The sequence below is a fragment of the Sinohyriopsis cumingii genome, chromosome 12 (genome assembly GCF_028554795.1).
Source record: "Sinohyriopsis cumingii isolate HCF-2022 chromosome 12, ASM2855479v2, whole genome shotgun sequence".
NCBI lineage: Eukaryota > Metazoa > Mollusca > Bivalvia > Unionida > Unionidae > Sinohyriopsis > Sinohyriopsis cumingii.
In genome coordinates this window covers 59,496,263-59,513,136 of record NC_142972.1, presented here as the reverse complement: position 1 = coordinate 59,513,136, position 16,874 = coordinate 59,496,263, and the positions used below count along the sequence as shown (strand labels likewise).

Here is a 16,874-nt window from a genome sequence, read left to right as displayed (position 1 = left end):
TTCTAATCCTTTTGGATTCTGTCCTCTATTTTTTTAAGACACACAAATAGAATGTGTTCATGACTGGAAATTTGTTGTATACAGAGTTCAAAACTGTGAAAATAAATGTCTAATTGGGTTTCAAGTTGTTGTTTGTTTTTTATGCATCTTCGAAAGCATGTATGTCCCCTTTGGTCTAAAATTATTCCCCTCTGATAAACATTTGCTGCTGGCTAACAGTGTTTGCACCCCCAGTTTAGGAGAAGAAAATTTTTGTGATATACTGTTTGTATGTATCAGATAACCTGCAAACGACATATCTGACAGACATGTCCAATGAATGAGCTCAATACAGTCAAATGACCAATAGCTAATTTGACACGGCACATATTGGTCGTTATGTTTCCCAACTGACTGAGCACTCTGCAGGGATAAAGTACAAGACAAAAAAGGTGTGAAAACTTATCTCTTGAACTTGTAACAAATCCTATCATGGAACAGTATCCAAATGAGCTGTACTAATTCACCCTAAGTGCTTTGCTAACTGTATTGTGTCAGCACATCAGACCTTTACAACAAAATATGTGTAGCCAAGCCTAAACTGACAAAGATGCTGGCCAAAATCTCCCCAACTTATATTACCATCCTCCAAAAACTTGTTTGCGAACAATAAAACTTTAGAAATGGATTTTACCAGAAATGCAGTTCAATAAGTTGTATTTCTGAGGTAATAAGTCTGTTTTTTTGTCAATTCATACCTAATTTTTTAAAACAGTTGACTGGACCAAAAATACAGTTTTGGGTAAAATTCTATAATATAGTTTTTTAAAATAAAAAATTAGTTAAAATACATAAATAACTAGTTTGACAGGAAACCAGTGAATTATAGAAGGTAATTAATACCAAACATCAGAAAATCCAGAACCAAAATACGAGAATTTTTTTGGGTACATTTACTAAATGGTTATATCAGCTCCTTTTTTGCCAAGACTCTATATACATCCTTGAACTTTTTTTTAAAAATTAACATTCACAAACGTAATATCCATGGCAAGAGGCAATTTCAGGGTGTCTAGTAAGCATGTACATACTTAAGTATCAGAGATCCTGAAATTCTGATGGCTCTTCTTGGATATTTTTTCTCCAAAAATGTACAAGAACAGATAATGGAGAATTTTAATATTCTTATGTTACGTGTTTAGGCTCAAATACACAGTAATACAAGAAAGAGAAAACAACAAGCTTTGAAATTTAACAAATAATTTATTTCCTTGAAAAAATACTGTAAAAATGAAAAAAAATAGGAATTTACGGTTTCAAGAATCATTCCAAAAATAATCCAAAAATAAAATTTTAGAAGTCCTAATAATAAAATGTTCTAATGAAATCAAGTTCGAGTCCCGATGAAGAATCAGAGATGGAAGGCGATGACATATGCTGTATCCTGTATTATGTTGTGGTCAACAGTTCCTTGTAGAAACACAAGAAGTAATCTGGTGTTTGATATCGAAATAAAAATTTCAAGAAATGTCTTTGTTCAAGAATTCTGTATGAGCACTCAAAATATTTCCAGATAAACGAATTAAACCTTTTGAATCCAAATAATCTGAATTAACATTAAAATATAATTCCCAAAAAGATACAAGAATGTTCACTGTAGCTTTTTCCTTGACATCTTTCAGTTGCAGATCTGACTGTTTGGTTTGGCATACTTCCAGAGAACAGACAAGCTTCCCTGTTGGAGCCGAATGAAGAATACATAATCACTGTTTCAGAAGATGCCACAATTTGGCAATGAACAACATATGCGAGCCAGTTGAAGGCAGAAATTGGAAATTGTCATCTTCCTTCAGGAAAAACCAAGATTTGATAATCTAACTCGATAATCATTTTCTATGTGGCAAAAAATTAAACAAACTCTTCAGGGATATTCAAACAACATCACCATCCAGTATAAGTGCAAAGATGAACACAGTGACACTTGTCTGGTGATATGGCAGGTATGCAACAGTCATCTGAGCTAATATCCATCATATATGTCTAATTTAGAATCTATGGTATGTATGCGTGTATTTATGGGATTTACTTGCTCACCAGAACATTCCTGGTGTATATCTGTGATCTGGATTTTTAAAGTAGCTTTAACAATTTTTCAGTCATATCGCTACGATGTCTGCAGTGTGACAGTTTATAGTGATGTCTAGCAATGCATAAAATAGTACAAATGCTGTAATAAAATAAGGTTGTTGTTGTTGTTATAGGGTTTAATGCCATTTTTCAGCACAAGATAGACTATACATGGTGGCCAGTATTAATGGTGGATGAAGAACCCAAGAACCCCCCCACCCCCCCCGAAAGAACCACTGACCCATAAGAAACTACCGGCAAGCTTTCTCACATATCTACATTGGCCGAGCCCGAGACTCGAACCTACTCAGAGGTGAGATGGCAGTGATCCGTGACGGAGAGCGCTTTAGACCACTTGGGGCCCCATAAAAGAATGGGTATGTATGTATGTGTGTGATTTGGATTTTAACATAGCTTTAACAATTTTTCAGTATCATCGCTACGACGTCTGCAGTGTGACAGTTTATAGCCATGTTTAGCACTGGGACATCATGCCTCAGACAGGTAGAGTGATGTCCCACCCAGTCACATCATCCTGACACCAGGCCGACCAGTCCTAACACTAACCTCTTAACGCTGAGTGGCAAGCGAGGCAGCTGTTAGCACCATTTTTAAAAGTCTTTGGTATGACTCGGCTGGGATTCGAACCCGTGACCTCCTGCATCTGAGGCGGATGCTCTACCACTAGGCCACCGGAGTGGTGGTGGTGGTATGTATGGATGCATATATATATATATATATATATATATATATATATATATATATATATATATATATATATAATAATTGTCTGTATGACTGTTTGTCTCCATAGTGATTTCACTGATTTAGTTTTCAATCAAGACTCGTGTTTCTTTCTGATCCCATTATATCATTTAATGATGTTCTTTTAATGACTAATTGTTAATAAATATATATGTCATCTGTTTCTTTCAAAATATTTTGTGCTGAAGATGCATACAGTAAGTACGAAACTTGTTGCACAAAGTTATTGGTGTTTGTGTTGTTTCTTGTTTCAATTTTCAATAAGATCCAAGGATTTTAAAAACCATCTGCAGATTATAATTTGAAATCTTAGTTTTATCTTTGTTTGTTGCTTAAGGCATTTTTTAAACTAATGGATCTGGTTTAGTTTTACCGTTTATATTTTGTTTGTTTTTAACAGCATTTTTAACACATTAATGGCAATATAATGGCAAGGAGATGTTAACTTTTAAAGCACACATCAAGGTAGCCAACTAGGACTAGTCTGGGCATGTATTGACCCCCCCCCCCTTAATTAGGAGCCTGATGCTCTACCAAATGAGCTCTGCAAATCCTGTTAGTGTTTTGATATTTTCCACAAATCATACATACTGTGATAGTATGGTGGCCTAAAGGTATGTTAGTGTTTTGATATTTTCCACAAATCATACATACTGTGATAGTATGGTGGCCTAAAGGTATGTTCAGCTACTCCCCATCGTGGAGGAAAGATGACAAAGTCTGCAACGGCTACCCCTGGTTTGGTGGACTGGCAAGTGAGAACTGTGAAAATGGAGGGGTCGGGATGATCATAGGACACTGTGTTGATCACCATAAAATTACGCAGATCGTACTTGTATGGAGCATAGTTTCCATGCCAGGCAACTACATCAAATGGGGAGTGATCCTGTAAAAAAAGGTAGATATTGTAAATAAGTACAGTGGAAGCACTGAAGCTCAAGTTTATTTACATATTTTACGCAGACAATTCAACCAAAAATGCATAAAGAAATTCTAATGAGAGTGAAACTGGCTTGTTGAACAAGAAATCTTTTAAAAACAAGTACAACAGATAATTGTTATAACTTCAATTTGTACAATGTACTGACGTTAATCCTTTTTTTATCCAAATTTAATATAAATAGGTTCAAATGTATTTTCCTGCAAGATGCTACACAATATCCAAGAACTAACCCAACATGTGACATTGATATTCAAACAAATCTAATATAAATATATTCATGACTGAAATAAAAATAATGCTTACTTTTGACACGCAATATATTTAACACCCGACAATTAAATTCTTCATATATAAATCCAGCCTGCCACTTTATATTCAGTATAAATGCTGTACTGTACTAAATTCTTAATGATAAAGGGCCAAGAAAACAAACCAGAAGATTTGGGATGTGAGAGAGTTCAGCTGACATTTCATAAAAAAAACTTTCAAGGAATTCCGAATAGCAGGGCTCAGGAAAACAAATCATCCCCACTGGATAAAACTTTGCAGCTACTCATCCATGGGGAGAGTAAATGTAGATTCACACAACCAATCCTCAGGAAGCACCTAAATTCAACAGAGCTTAACATCTGGTGTGCATCAGTTATCAATTACTTTGCCTTCTTGTCATCAGCCAAGAACATGGTGCAAAGGAAGCTGACATGGTTTCTTACACAGGTACCCAACACAAATTTGACACTAAAGTGGACCCAAATCAATATTATACACAGAGTGAAGACCTAGAGTTCAAAACTCTTCTAATACATTGTCAATTATATTATATACATGTGTAATAAAACGCAAGGTTTTTGTAGCTGATATAGAAATTGCTGTTTCAGATCTGCTTCTGATTTCAAAATGGTATTCATGTTTGCAATGACACTACAGTAATCTAGGCATCATTTCCATATGGAAAAATTGTCCTTTTCAAGCCAGATGTTCCGTTTCACCAGTATAAAATTTGCCTCTGTACCTAAAAACATTGAGGCTGTCCATATGCATATGCTGGAAACTAAAACATGTTTTAATTCTTGAAAGTTAACTGTTTCAATATCAAAGTCTGTGAGATGCTTATTCTTTTCATACATTTGTAATTCCATATCCCTGCCAACTTTGATCAGTGAATGATGGCAACAACACAACATCAGGAGAGCTGGCTTATCCTTTTTTGATGGACTGCACGAGTTTGATATTTGATGCAAGATGAAATAATACCAAAAAAATTACAGTATTCCTCTTCCTGTTTAATAGACATTAATCCACTTTCTGCTTCATTCTGTTTGTGTTGAAGAATCCGTAATCATGGCATAGCAATCAATAAGTTCATTTGTAGAAAAAACTACAAAAGATAAATCTACGCCAGTTTCCAGCACAAGTGCTGAATATGAAGATGATGTTCCAATTTCAAAGGATTACTCGTCAAGCTTTTTTGCCTTTTATGGCACATATTTAAAAATTCAAGCACAATGAAATCAAGAATTGCTGCAAAGAAATTAAGACATAAAATGTTTCCATTTCAATGGGCAATTACACATTTTAATTCCATGCATAATTGTTAAAACCATATAAACTGCACTGGGACATGAAAACCATCAATTATATTCTCTAAGCTGTGAAATAAATGCTTGAATATCAATATCTTTGTTTTGGAGTTTATTTTTTTGTACACAATTGGTGCTTTTATTTACTCTTGTTCAAAACAAATTAATAACCACATTTTTGTTTGCTGGGGGACTGGCTTGGTTTGAATTTTGGAGGTTTCTTTTTATAGATGACTGTAAATCATGTGATCTAGCTAGCAATGCTGAAGTTGAAAGCTTTCACTCACACCGAGCCACTAAAGCTTTCACTCACACCAAGCCACTAAAACTAAATATTTTATGTGGTGCATGGAAACACAATAGGTGAATTCAGAACCAAAGTTGTTAATTGTGAGTTGATTAAGTTGGTGACTGACAGTGATAATATTGGAATTTGATTACACTATAGTTTGTTCCACACAGCATCCCAAATTTTATCCTGTCTTAACTCTGTAAATTGTCAGGTCAGAGTCAATAAATGTAGCTAAAACTACCTAATTCGTTTTAAATACTTTGTGTGAAAAATGAATTAGGTAATTTAAGCTACATTTAATGATGCTGGCCTGATAATTTACTGAGTTACAGATTGGATATAATTTGTAATGCTGTTTGGAATGAACTATGGTGTCATGGTGTTGACTTGTGACGCTGTCCATTACAAATGCTGCCCCTGTAAAGGTCAATTCATTTTCGACACTAAATTATTGTTTCAACATAATTTTCTCCACTCAATGCAAGTGGTAAACCATGCATCCATGAGATTGGTAGATTACCATTTGTACTGGCAAAATTTGGTCTTGTACCAACTTTTTCATCCTTGCCTGTACAAGGAATTGGTAGTAGCACAACCTATTAGTAGAAACACTGCAAACTATCATATATCTTTATGAGTTAAGACCTTTTGATTTTTCTTCCTTTTAGTGTTACATTTGCTCCAGGTCACCAGCATTTTCAAGACTGCAGCTTTATTGACATATTCCCATGCCAAAGTGAAGACATTAGGATATATTTATTTCTGCACAACCAAAAATGTTGTTAACCAACATTTAAAAGAAGTATTTTAAGTCTTCCAGCTGATATTTACACATGCATGCCACTGTAATCTATTTATAAAGCACATACTGAGACAACAGCTGATTGGTCAAAATTGAATAGGGGTGATGACATAATAACCTTCAGATTCTTTCTGGCCAATCAAAGTCCTTCCCTTTGAAAAGTGTACTTGAGCAGTCCTCAAGATATCAAGGTTTGACTGAAATAGATTACTTTTGTAAGAAAGTAGGCAAAAATCAGACTCCATGAATTCTTCTTTTAAATTTAAGACAGTGACATTTATCACATGAAAGTAATTACATACTTCAAGAAATACATGCCGTAACTGCTGGCATCTGTACTTTGGTGTGATAATGTATCAACAAAGCTGCAGTCCTGAAAATACTGGGGACCTGGGGTGAACCTGACAATGTTTGACCAGACAAAATTTTAAAAAAAAGAAGATATTTTCTGGATCTTTATTCTCATGTATATAACCTATAAATAGATGTGATAGTTCACTGAAAAGCAAAATGTCTCCATTTAAAATGGCTCATAGCTTACTGAAAAGTGTCACTGTAAATGCAAACTCCCTTGAGGAATTTATGGCTTGGTGAGAAACTGCAATTTGTCAATTGATGACCTTGACTTGTATTTATCTAAGGGGCCATGTAAGTGTTTTAAACTTGCTGTGTTCACTATGAACATGCAATTTTCATGGTTTGTACCCAATGTAGTACATGTATCAAGCTTGCATTGGCTGGTTTATTAGTAAGAGCATATGCAGTGTAGTGGAAATGCATCCTGTGTTGAGCAAAGTAATGACAGGGATGAGTATCTATTGAGTAGTGGATATGTGTCCTGTGTTGAGCAAAGTAATGACAGGGATGAGTATCTATTGTGTAGTGGAAATGCATCCTGTTTTGAGCAAAGTAATGACAGGGATGAGTATCTATTGTGTAGTGGAAATGTATCCTGTGTTGAGCAAAGTAATGACAGGTTGAGCAAAGTAATGACAGGGATGAGTATCTATTGTGTAGTGGAAATGTGTCCTGTGTTGAGCAAAGTAATGACAGGGATGAGTATCTATTGTGTAGTGGATATGTGTCCTGTGTTGAATAAAGTGATAACAGGGAACTGTATCTGCTGTGTAGTGGATATGTGTTGTGTGTTGAGTGGTAAGCAAAGTAATGACAGGATGAGTATCTCTTGTGTAGTGGATAAGTGTCCTGTATTGAGTAAAATAAAATGATGACAGGAATAAACATCTGTTGTGTAGTGGATAAGTGTCCTGTGTTGAGAAAAGTGATAACAGGGATGAGTATTTGTTCTGCAGTTGATAAGTGTCCTGTGTTGAGTCAAGTGATGACACTAAACAGTATCTTTTGTAAAGTGGACAGTGTCCTGTATTGAGTAATGTGATAACAGGGATAAGTATACAATGTGTAGTGGATATGTGTCTTGTGTTGAGTGGTGAGCAAAGTAATGACAGGATGAATATCTCTTGTGTGATAAATAAGTGTCTTGTGTTGAGAAAAGTGATGACAGGATGAGTGAGCATCTGTTCTGTAGTGGACAAGTGTCCCATATTGAGAAAAGTGATGACAGGGATGACCATATGGTGTGTAGTAGATAAGAGTTCTGATGGAAGTAAAGTGATGACAGGGATGAGTATATGATGTGTATTGGGCAAGTATCCTGTAGTGAGTAAAGTGATGACTGGGATTATTTATATGGCGTGTAGTAAGTGTTCTGATGGGAGTAAAGTGATGACAGGGATGAGTATATGATGTGTAGGGGATAAGTGTCCTGTAGTGAGTAAAGTGATGACTGGGATTATTATATGGTGTGTAGTAGGTAAGTGTTCTGATGGTAGTAAAGTGATGACATGGGATGAGTATATGGTGTGTAGTAGATATGTGTTCAGATGCGAGTAAAGTGATGACAGGGATGAGTATATGATGTGTATTGGGTAAGTGTCCTGATGTGAGTAAAGTGATGACAGGGATGATTATATGGCGTGTAGTAGGTAAGTGTCCTGTAGTGAGTAAAGTGATGAAAAGGATGATTATATGGTGTGTATGGGATAAGTGTCCTGTAGTGAGTAAAGTGATGACAGGGATGATTATATGGCGTGTAGTAGGTAAGTGTCCTGTAGTGAGTAAAGTGATGAAAAGGATGATTATATGGTATGTAGGGGATAAGTGTCCTGTAGTGAGTAAAGTGATGACAGGGATGAGTATATGGTGTGTATGGGATAAGTGTCCTGTAGTGAGTAAAGTGATGACAGGGATGAGTATATGGTGTGTATGGGATAAGTGTCCTGTAGTGAGTAAAGTGATGACAGGGATGAGTATATATTGCAACTCATTTGTTTCAAAAACTAGTGATTGGAAACAAATTTTCCTGACCCATGGAATAGGCAGTTTGTCTATGTTGTGCAACATGAAATATTACTCAGTCTTCCCAATGTGAACTACATCTAAAGATGTTTAATAACATGATCGTTGTTCAAACCTATCCCTTAGATTGCTTCAAATTCTCCAAGACTGAAATACAAACTACTCATCAGAAGATGGAACCTCCCAGATGTAGACAGAACTGGCTGTAATGTAATTTTTTTAAACAAATTTTTTAGATAAAAATGTTTCTAATATGTTTACAAGTAATTTTATTACAGCCTTTCAAGTTGACTATATCTTCCAATTGTTTCCAAAAAATATTTTCCTGCTTCTATCTCATGCACCAGTTATATTCTGTTATAGGTTGAGTCCAAATGCAAACAACATTGACTCTGATCATCTGACACATTATGTGCTGGTGCATCAGGATCTATGTTGTTTGTTCTACTGATTACTCCTAACCAACCACATAGACCCAGATCTGAAAGAACATAATGCAACAGGAAATCTGAGTTTGTACAGTTTGCAGTTGGACTTGACCTTTAAGGGAGTATATATGGTAGTACATGGTAATGAAAAGAAATCAGATTTGTGTTTGTAAAACATATGCCTCCACTTCAGATACAAAATTAGTTTTAAGTTCTGAAAAAAACCCAAAACAACGAACTTGACAAAGCTTGCAAAAACTGTTTTATGACACATAACTCTAATCAGGTCATTTAAATATGCATATGTGTATACACACACACACACACACATTGAAATTATTTCTATTTAATCATGTAGCAAGGTCTGCAATGAAAAAGTACAAGTTCAAAGGAAGGAAAACTAGTAAATCTAAAATCCTAAACTTATTCAAATGGCATGATAATCAAACCATGTCATACACATATTAATAGAAACATGTCTTCTGAATTTCATTTGCCTTGGTCAAGAACAATAAAAACTGCTATGAGCAACCTGTGCTATGAGCGACCACCTGTCATTTCCAAACACAATCATAATGCATGGATCGATTTTATTATATCAATACTCTGTGTTGAGTGACCACCTGCTGAACGCGACCAGCAACCGCGATGTCTTGGCAAAATATGCACTTCGACACTGCTATGAATGATTGCATAGCAAATACGAGGATAAACTCCACTGACCTTTATTTAATCCCTGTAAGGACCGCTCATACCATTAAAAAAAAAATAGGCTGGCTACCGATATCTGAAACTTTGTAGGTATGCTTATGTTGTTTTATAGTTTTTGTTGTAAACCAGACTAAAGTATATGTAGATTATTCCCTGGTCTGGTTCCCTGCTTTGTATGCTCCCTGCATTGTTCTCCACTATTTGTTTTGGTGGGAGCAAAGCAAGGAACATACAAAGCAGGGAACCAGACTAATTATTCCCACACTAGGCCTGCTCCCAACCTTATCTGTACATCATCTGTGAGAGTAGGATCCAGCATTACTATGAACAACTGTATCACAAGAACATAGACACCACTGACCTATATGTAATCAATTGTTACAACGACCACTTGATTAGCAACGATTGTTCTGATAAAAAACATAAAAGGAATAATAATAAAAAAACAAAACAAAAAGGATTGTGGCTACCGGTGATGGATGCTACAGTCTGTACCCAGGCTAATGTACATGTCACAAATTGCCATTTTAGTGCCAAAATTGATGTAGTGGTCATGCATATTGGTTGTCATTAAAGTTTACCTGTATTGCCTGGGTGGGTGGGTGAATAAGGTCATTGTCTATTAAACCAGCAAGAGTGAATCAATTGATAATGTTCAATACATCAGATGTTTGTTGTTTTTTCTCCCAATGTTAAGTGATTACATCCCAATCACAAAACTGTCATCTATTTAAGTTGGTGTGACCAGGTTACACACTTTGTTTATAGAGTTAATCCCTGTATGTCTTCTTTGAATGAAGCCGTTGACTTTTGTCTCTGAGTAAATGGTTATGTTTCTGGATGAGATAACTGTTTATTTTAGTTTCATTAATTGTTAGATATGCAATGCACATGCACAGATTTTTCATATTTTCCCAAAGCCCAGTCAAAACCGTCATTATGTTTGATACTACAACTGAGCACAAATAATGCTAACACCTAGAACCTTAATAACAATGAACAATCCTACAACTAAAAAAATGACAAATTTTAAGGCTGGAGAAAATAATTATTGTAACTGAAGGCAGTGAAAAAGAGCAGATCACTCACAAAATAGGTTTAAATGTCTGAAAAGAAATTTAGGTTGTTATACAGGAAAAGGAGTAAATCAGAAATGATTTCATATGCTAAAATATGTGACATTCAAATGTAAATACTTTTTCATGTTTAATGAATGTATATCTTTATTGCTATATAATTTTTTTTTTGGAAACAGTGATTGTGGTTATTTTTCTTTAAATTGTTCTGAAACTGGACCTTGTAAACTGGTCTTTTTGTACAAACCTAATTTTTGTACAAACCAGCAGTGGGAACATAAAAATAATAGTCAAGTCTATTGATACAAATATCTGCTACACTGGATAAAACTTCTGAAATTGAAATACAAATATTTTGCACTAACAAACTGGAATATCAGATAACTATTAAGAAAATCTCCTGCACTGGATCTTCTGAATTGGAAACAAAATATTCTGCATTGGCATTCGGGGATATCTGACAAATGTTGATTAAATTGTAAAGCAAACCTGAATGGCTTGGAAAAGGTGACCCTGGAACTTGCCAATGACTGTATACTCCACAGTTTGGTCCTCATACCATGCTTTTGGAGTTAAAAAATCACGTGGATTGGCTAGACCATTAGCACCTGAGAAAAAGATGGCAAGATATTTATTACATAAAGTAAGCGATTGCTCAAATCGAGACTGAAGAAATTAGCTAAAAATAGTGCTGATACTTACAACAATGAATTTCATATCCCAAAGTCATATGTTGACTTTTTAATTTTGTGTGAGAGTCAAGAAAAACCTGAGAGTTCAAAAAAGATCAAGGCTTTCCAAGATCACATATAAAACTGAAAATGTGAATATACCTCCTAAAATGCATTTCTAACGGTTTCATAGCGAGTTCTACAACCAGTATTAATGCATTTGTCTGAACTCCATTTATGTGACAATAATCTGAAATGAACACCATAAATGATCAAGTATTATTGAACATAACAGCCTATATATTTGATATTACAGTTTATTCAACATTCTTTTGGGTCAGCGTTATGTATATCTATATCTGTGTTTAACATCTGTCAACAGATTGTAAGGGTCAATTGTAAACAACTTATTACAAAGCTAACTTTTATCAATGATTGCAGATTGAACTTTTTAAGATAAAGTACACATGCTGACATGGCCTTTGGACCTCAAAAGATTCTAGAAGGCATAACTGCTTTTTTTGTCTTGTCTTATTTGTTAAGTTATATATAAGTTGTTTACTGACATTTGAATTCAAGGTCTAGCCTTAGAATATTCTAGAAGAGAAACTTGTTTACAAATTTGATGGGAAAATGAACCACATTCTCATCATCTTATTGTGTCTTAGGTTTTTATATAAATTTAAAGTAAACAAAATTATTTCATTCCTACTTTAAGTCTCTAAATTCACTGTTACTTGTGTTCAGATATAACTTAAGAGGAATTATTAAAATACTGTTCACTGGAATTGTAAAGTGCTCACTGACATTTTGGACAAAAACATTTTTTTTTATTATTGTTAATTCATTCAAGGAAATTCAGGATTACATCAATGTGATACATCAAGACTGCTAGCACATCAGCTCATCCAAGACTACTAGCACATCTGCACAATCAATACTGGAATTCATTTGAAACACTATACTTTCTCACTTGTGATAGAACTCTTAGGATTATGGGACTGAATTCACAATACTGTAAGTTTCTTTTACATTTTCACTTTGTATTCTAGGGAAATAAATTATTTGTTGAATTTTACAAAACTTGTTGGTTTTCATTTTCTTTTGCTTAGTGTAAGACCACAGAGTCCTAATACTAGACTGCTTTGAATTAAAGATGTCAACAGATCACTGTTGTACAGCATTTCAAGTTTGATACTTGTAATTTTAAGTCATTTTCAGTAACAAAAGATTTGATTATTTACTCTAAAAGAAAATAAATGCTTTGGGAAAAATTCCTTGGCAGATCACTCAACATACAGCTTTGAAGAATAATTCCCTGACCCTCTGTACACTTCTGCAGTCTTTACTTTTGCACTGATCTTTCATAAATTCTGTACTATTACTTAATATTTAATCTAACCTATCTGATCTTGTGTTTGATAATCAATCTGTGATTCTGTATTGCACAACCAAACTTGCATATGGTACACCAAGCCTGGAACTACCTTTACAGCTTGAAATATTATTCAATAATATACTTATAAAATATTGGGATTTATCTAACGCTTTACATTTTAAATTATTCAAAAATGTCAACACACAGGAAGTTTATGGGCATTTTGCAACATCTACCACCATAAAACAATATCTTGGACAAAATTTTGCCAGTGAGTTCTCAGTTGTGGCTGACATGCAAAGTGACACCAAACAGATAGATGCCATTAAACGTTAAAAAAAAACAAAGTAAGAAAGATTCTGTAAGTCATGTCAGAGATTTAAGGCATCGTTAAAAATACCACCATCTTTGGAGAAAACTATACCCCATGATTAATTAGACACTTAAATTGGTGCCTACCTGGCTACATTAATGAATAATGAAACCTGATGGTTTGTACCTGGAACCAGATACTCTTGATAGTTACAACAGAGCTATAGACAGATAATTAAGGGGCAATAACTATGGCTATAGCATTTCATCTTTAAATGAGTAGGCTAACTGCTACAAAGTGCTGAATTCTGGGTGAAACAACCTTAATAAAAACGGTCTAAGAAACTGGAGAAATTTCTGAACCATGCACCCATAAATCTCATTCCCAGCTGCAGCAATGATGACAGATAAGAAACATTCCACAATGCAAATGCAATTATATATTATATACCAAACTAACCTAAAGTTCAGTTCATCTTCAGAGTTTCAAAAATATGGTCTTTGGAATTCTTTAAAATATTTTTAAGAAGAATTTTAAATGGAGGAACTTTCAATTTGTCCATTTATGTTACTGATGAATAAAAAATTTGTTAAGTAAATCGGAGGTTAAAACTGCCAAACATTTGCAACATATAGGTAGATGAATTGCAGAGAGCAGCAGCTGTTTTGACTGTGATGTAAATTTGGAGGAATTATGTTAGAATGATGACTTTTTCATCACTGGAGCACATGCAAGAAAGTGTACGTGTGTGTGTGTAATTTAAATTTTTAACGTAGCTTTAACAATTTTTCAGTCATATCGCTACGATGTCTGCAGTGTGACAGTTTATAGTGATGTTTAGCACTGGGACATGCCACAGACATGTAGCATGATGTCCCACCCAGTCACATTATCTTGAAACCAGGCCGATCAATCCTAACACTAACCTCTTCATGCTGAGTGCCAAGTGAGGCAGCTGTTAGTACCATTTTGAAAGTCTTTGGTAAGACACAGCTACGGTTTGAACCGGCAGGAAAGTGAATGTTTATTTACATTTTAAATTCTTGCAACCATTCAGGTAGAAAATAAAGAGAACAGAAATGCACAAAATTATTTCGAATTTTCTTATTAAAAATATCCAAATGAATATGAAAATAAATATTACAAATGTAATCCATATGTTAGAAACATACAGTCTTCATTTTCTTGAAAATACATGACTGATTACATTAACAGCTTTATGTTCAATGTATCAATAATTTCTTGGTATGATAACACAAAAATTGAGAGTTTGAAAGTACTGTAAGTAAATGAGCTTTCTGTATTAAATCTGAATGAATTTAATTATTGCTAGTCTAAACTTTGCCCTGAAATCTGTTAGGAATTAGAGCATGTATAATAAAAAAAAAAACAAAACAATCAGCTACTGGTTTAAAACCTATGTTCCATTCAGAAGAAACAAATCCACTTGCCTGTGACTGCAGTTTAAATCCATTCATATGCCACATAAAACATTCTAAAAATTCAAAGCTAAAGAGTAAATCACCATGCCTATAATGCAGACTGATGATGCAAATGCACAGCATATATATCTAAGCCTACCAACACTTACGCACATGACTTTATTAGGGGGTTGTACAGTATCTTTCATAAAATGCTAAATGCTCAATCAATTTTGTTTAAAAGTACACATTTAAAAAAAGTAAAAAGAATATATGAATAAAAAGAGGATATGTAATAAATACAAAACCACATAAATGTTTTGTTCCAAGTTGGGAGAAAGAACTTGTTCGACACAGTATAGGAACATGCATCTTGGCCTGATGGCCTCTACATATTCCTATGCCATATCAGACGAGTTCTCTCTGTTGACTTGGAACAAAATGGATAGTTCTGTCTATCCATCACATACCATCATCAATGTGATATCTCAAACATTATTTAAACGTTGTATACTAATGGTGTGGAATATCATATCTTAATGACATAAAAGCTAAAAATCCAACGCATACAAAATATACTGTAAAGTCGCTGTCAACTTTCTTGATAATTCATTTAAAAAAGCTGAACTAATTTATTTTGAGATAAACAGTACTACTTTGTGTTCATTTACTATGCGACAAACACTTTCAATGTTTTGGAATCTTTTAAACTCCTTTCATAAATTATATGTCAAATGATTACTCATGCAATATCTCTATCCAATCACTGAATGCAAAATATCCTCCTTGATATAATCCACTGATTTGGTTTGGTTTGGTGTTTTGCAGCACCATGACACAAGTTATTTGTTGTTTTATGGCACCACTACACAAGTTGGCTATTAGGTGTTTTGCAGCATCACTATACAAATTGATTATCTGGTGTTTTGTGACACCACTAGACAAGTTGGCTATTAGGTGTTTTGCAGCATCACTACTGAAATTGATTATTTGGTGTTTTGTGGCACCACTAGACAAGTTGGTTATTAGGTGTTTGTGGCACCACTACACAAGTTGGCTATTAGGTGTTTTGCAGCATCACTACTGAAATTGATTATTTGGTGTTTTGTGGCACCACTAGACAAGTTGGTTATTTGGTGTTTGTGGCACCACTACATAAGCTGGTTATTTGGTGTTTTGAAGCCTTACTACACAAGTTGGTTATCTGGTGTGTTGCAGCACCACTACACAAGCTGGTTATTTGGTGTTTTGTGGCAACAATACTCAAGTAGACTATTTAGTGTTTTGCAGCACCACTACACAAGTGGGTTATTTGGTGTTTGTGACACCACTACACAAGTTGGTTATTTGGTGTTTTGCAGCACCACTACACAAGTTGGCTATTTGGTGTTTTTCAGCCAAGACAAGGATACACCATGACATCCAATCCAGGTTTATCCAATGGTAGAATTTGAACCTGCACCCTTTACGGTACAGGTATGACACACTAACCATGAAGCCAAAAAAGCACCTGATGCAATCAATCATTACTACCCGGTCTTTATTGTTTTGTTTTGTTGTTTCTTCAATAATGCAGATTACTGTGCAATTAACTCAATTTAGACTTACCAATAGGTCCCAAGTAGGGCAGAGTAAAATGTCCATTGTAGACTTCCAAAACATAGCCTCTGGAATCCTCTGATATTTCCACATTGAACCGAATACCTTGCTGTAAATATAATAAGTAATAGCAACAAAAAAAGATGAAATTTATCCACAAGTCAAGTGTTGATGTAAAGCCTGAAGAGCTAGATCAGGAATCTATTATGGCTCATCCCAAAATCAACAAGTGTTAAACATATTCAAATATGTAACTATAAAAGTGTTTATCCACTTGTGACAGACTAACCCGTGATGTTTTTGTAGATGCATGAAGCTGAACATAAAAGTAAAACATTAATAGACTGAAAGTCAAAATAAGTCAGCTTGACCTGCTGATTAATTCTGAATATTGCAGTTACAACAAAATT

General features: G+C 34.6%; 1 protein-coding gene across 2 annotated transcripts in view; it reads right to left on the bottom strand.

Moving 5' to 3' along the window:
• The window catches only part of LOC149786553 (homogentisate 1,2-dioxygenase-like), a 77,564-nt gene that overhangs the window by 32,081 nt on the left and 28,609 nt on the right, over window positions 1-16,874 (bottom strand). For both annotated transcript variants that reach the window (XM_089977058.1, XM_089977057.1), the window contains exons 9-11: window positions 16,474-16,573; window positions 11,572-11,690; window positions 3,526-3,757 (exon numbers count right to left, since the gene is read on the bottom strand). In XM_089977058.1, the coding sequence (XP_089833184.1) occupies window positions 3,526-3,757; window positions 11,572-11,690; window positions 16,474-16,573 (451 nt within the window). The remainder of the gene's footprint in view (window positions 1-3,525; window positions 3,758-11,571; window positions 11,691-16,473; window positions 16,574-16,874) is intronic.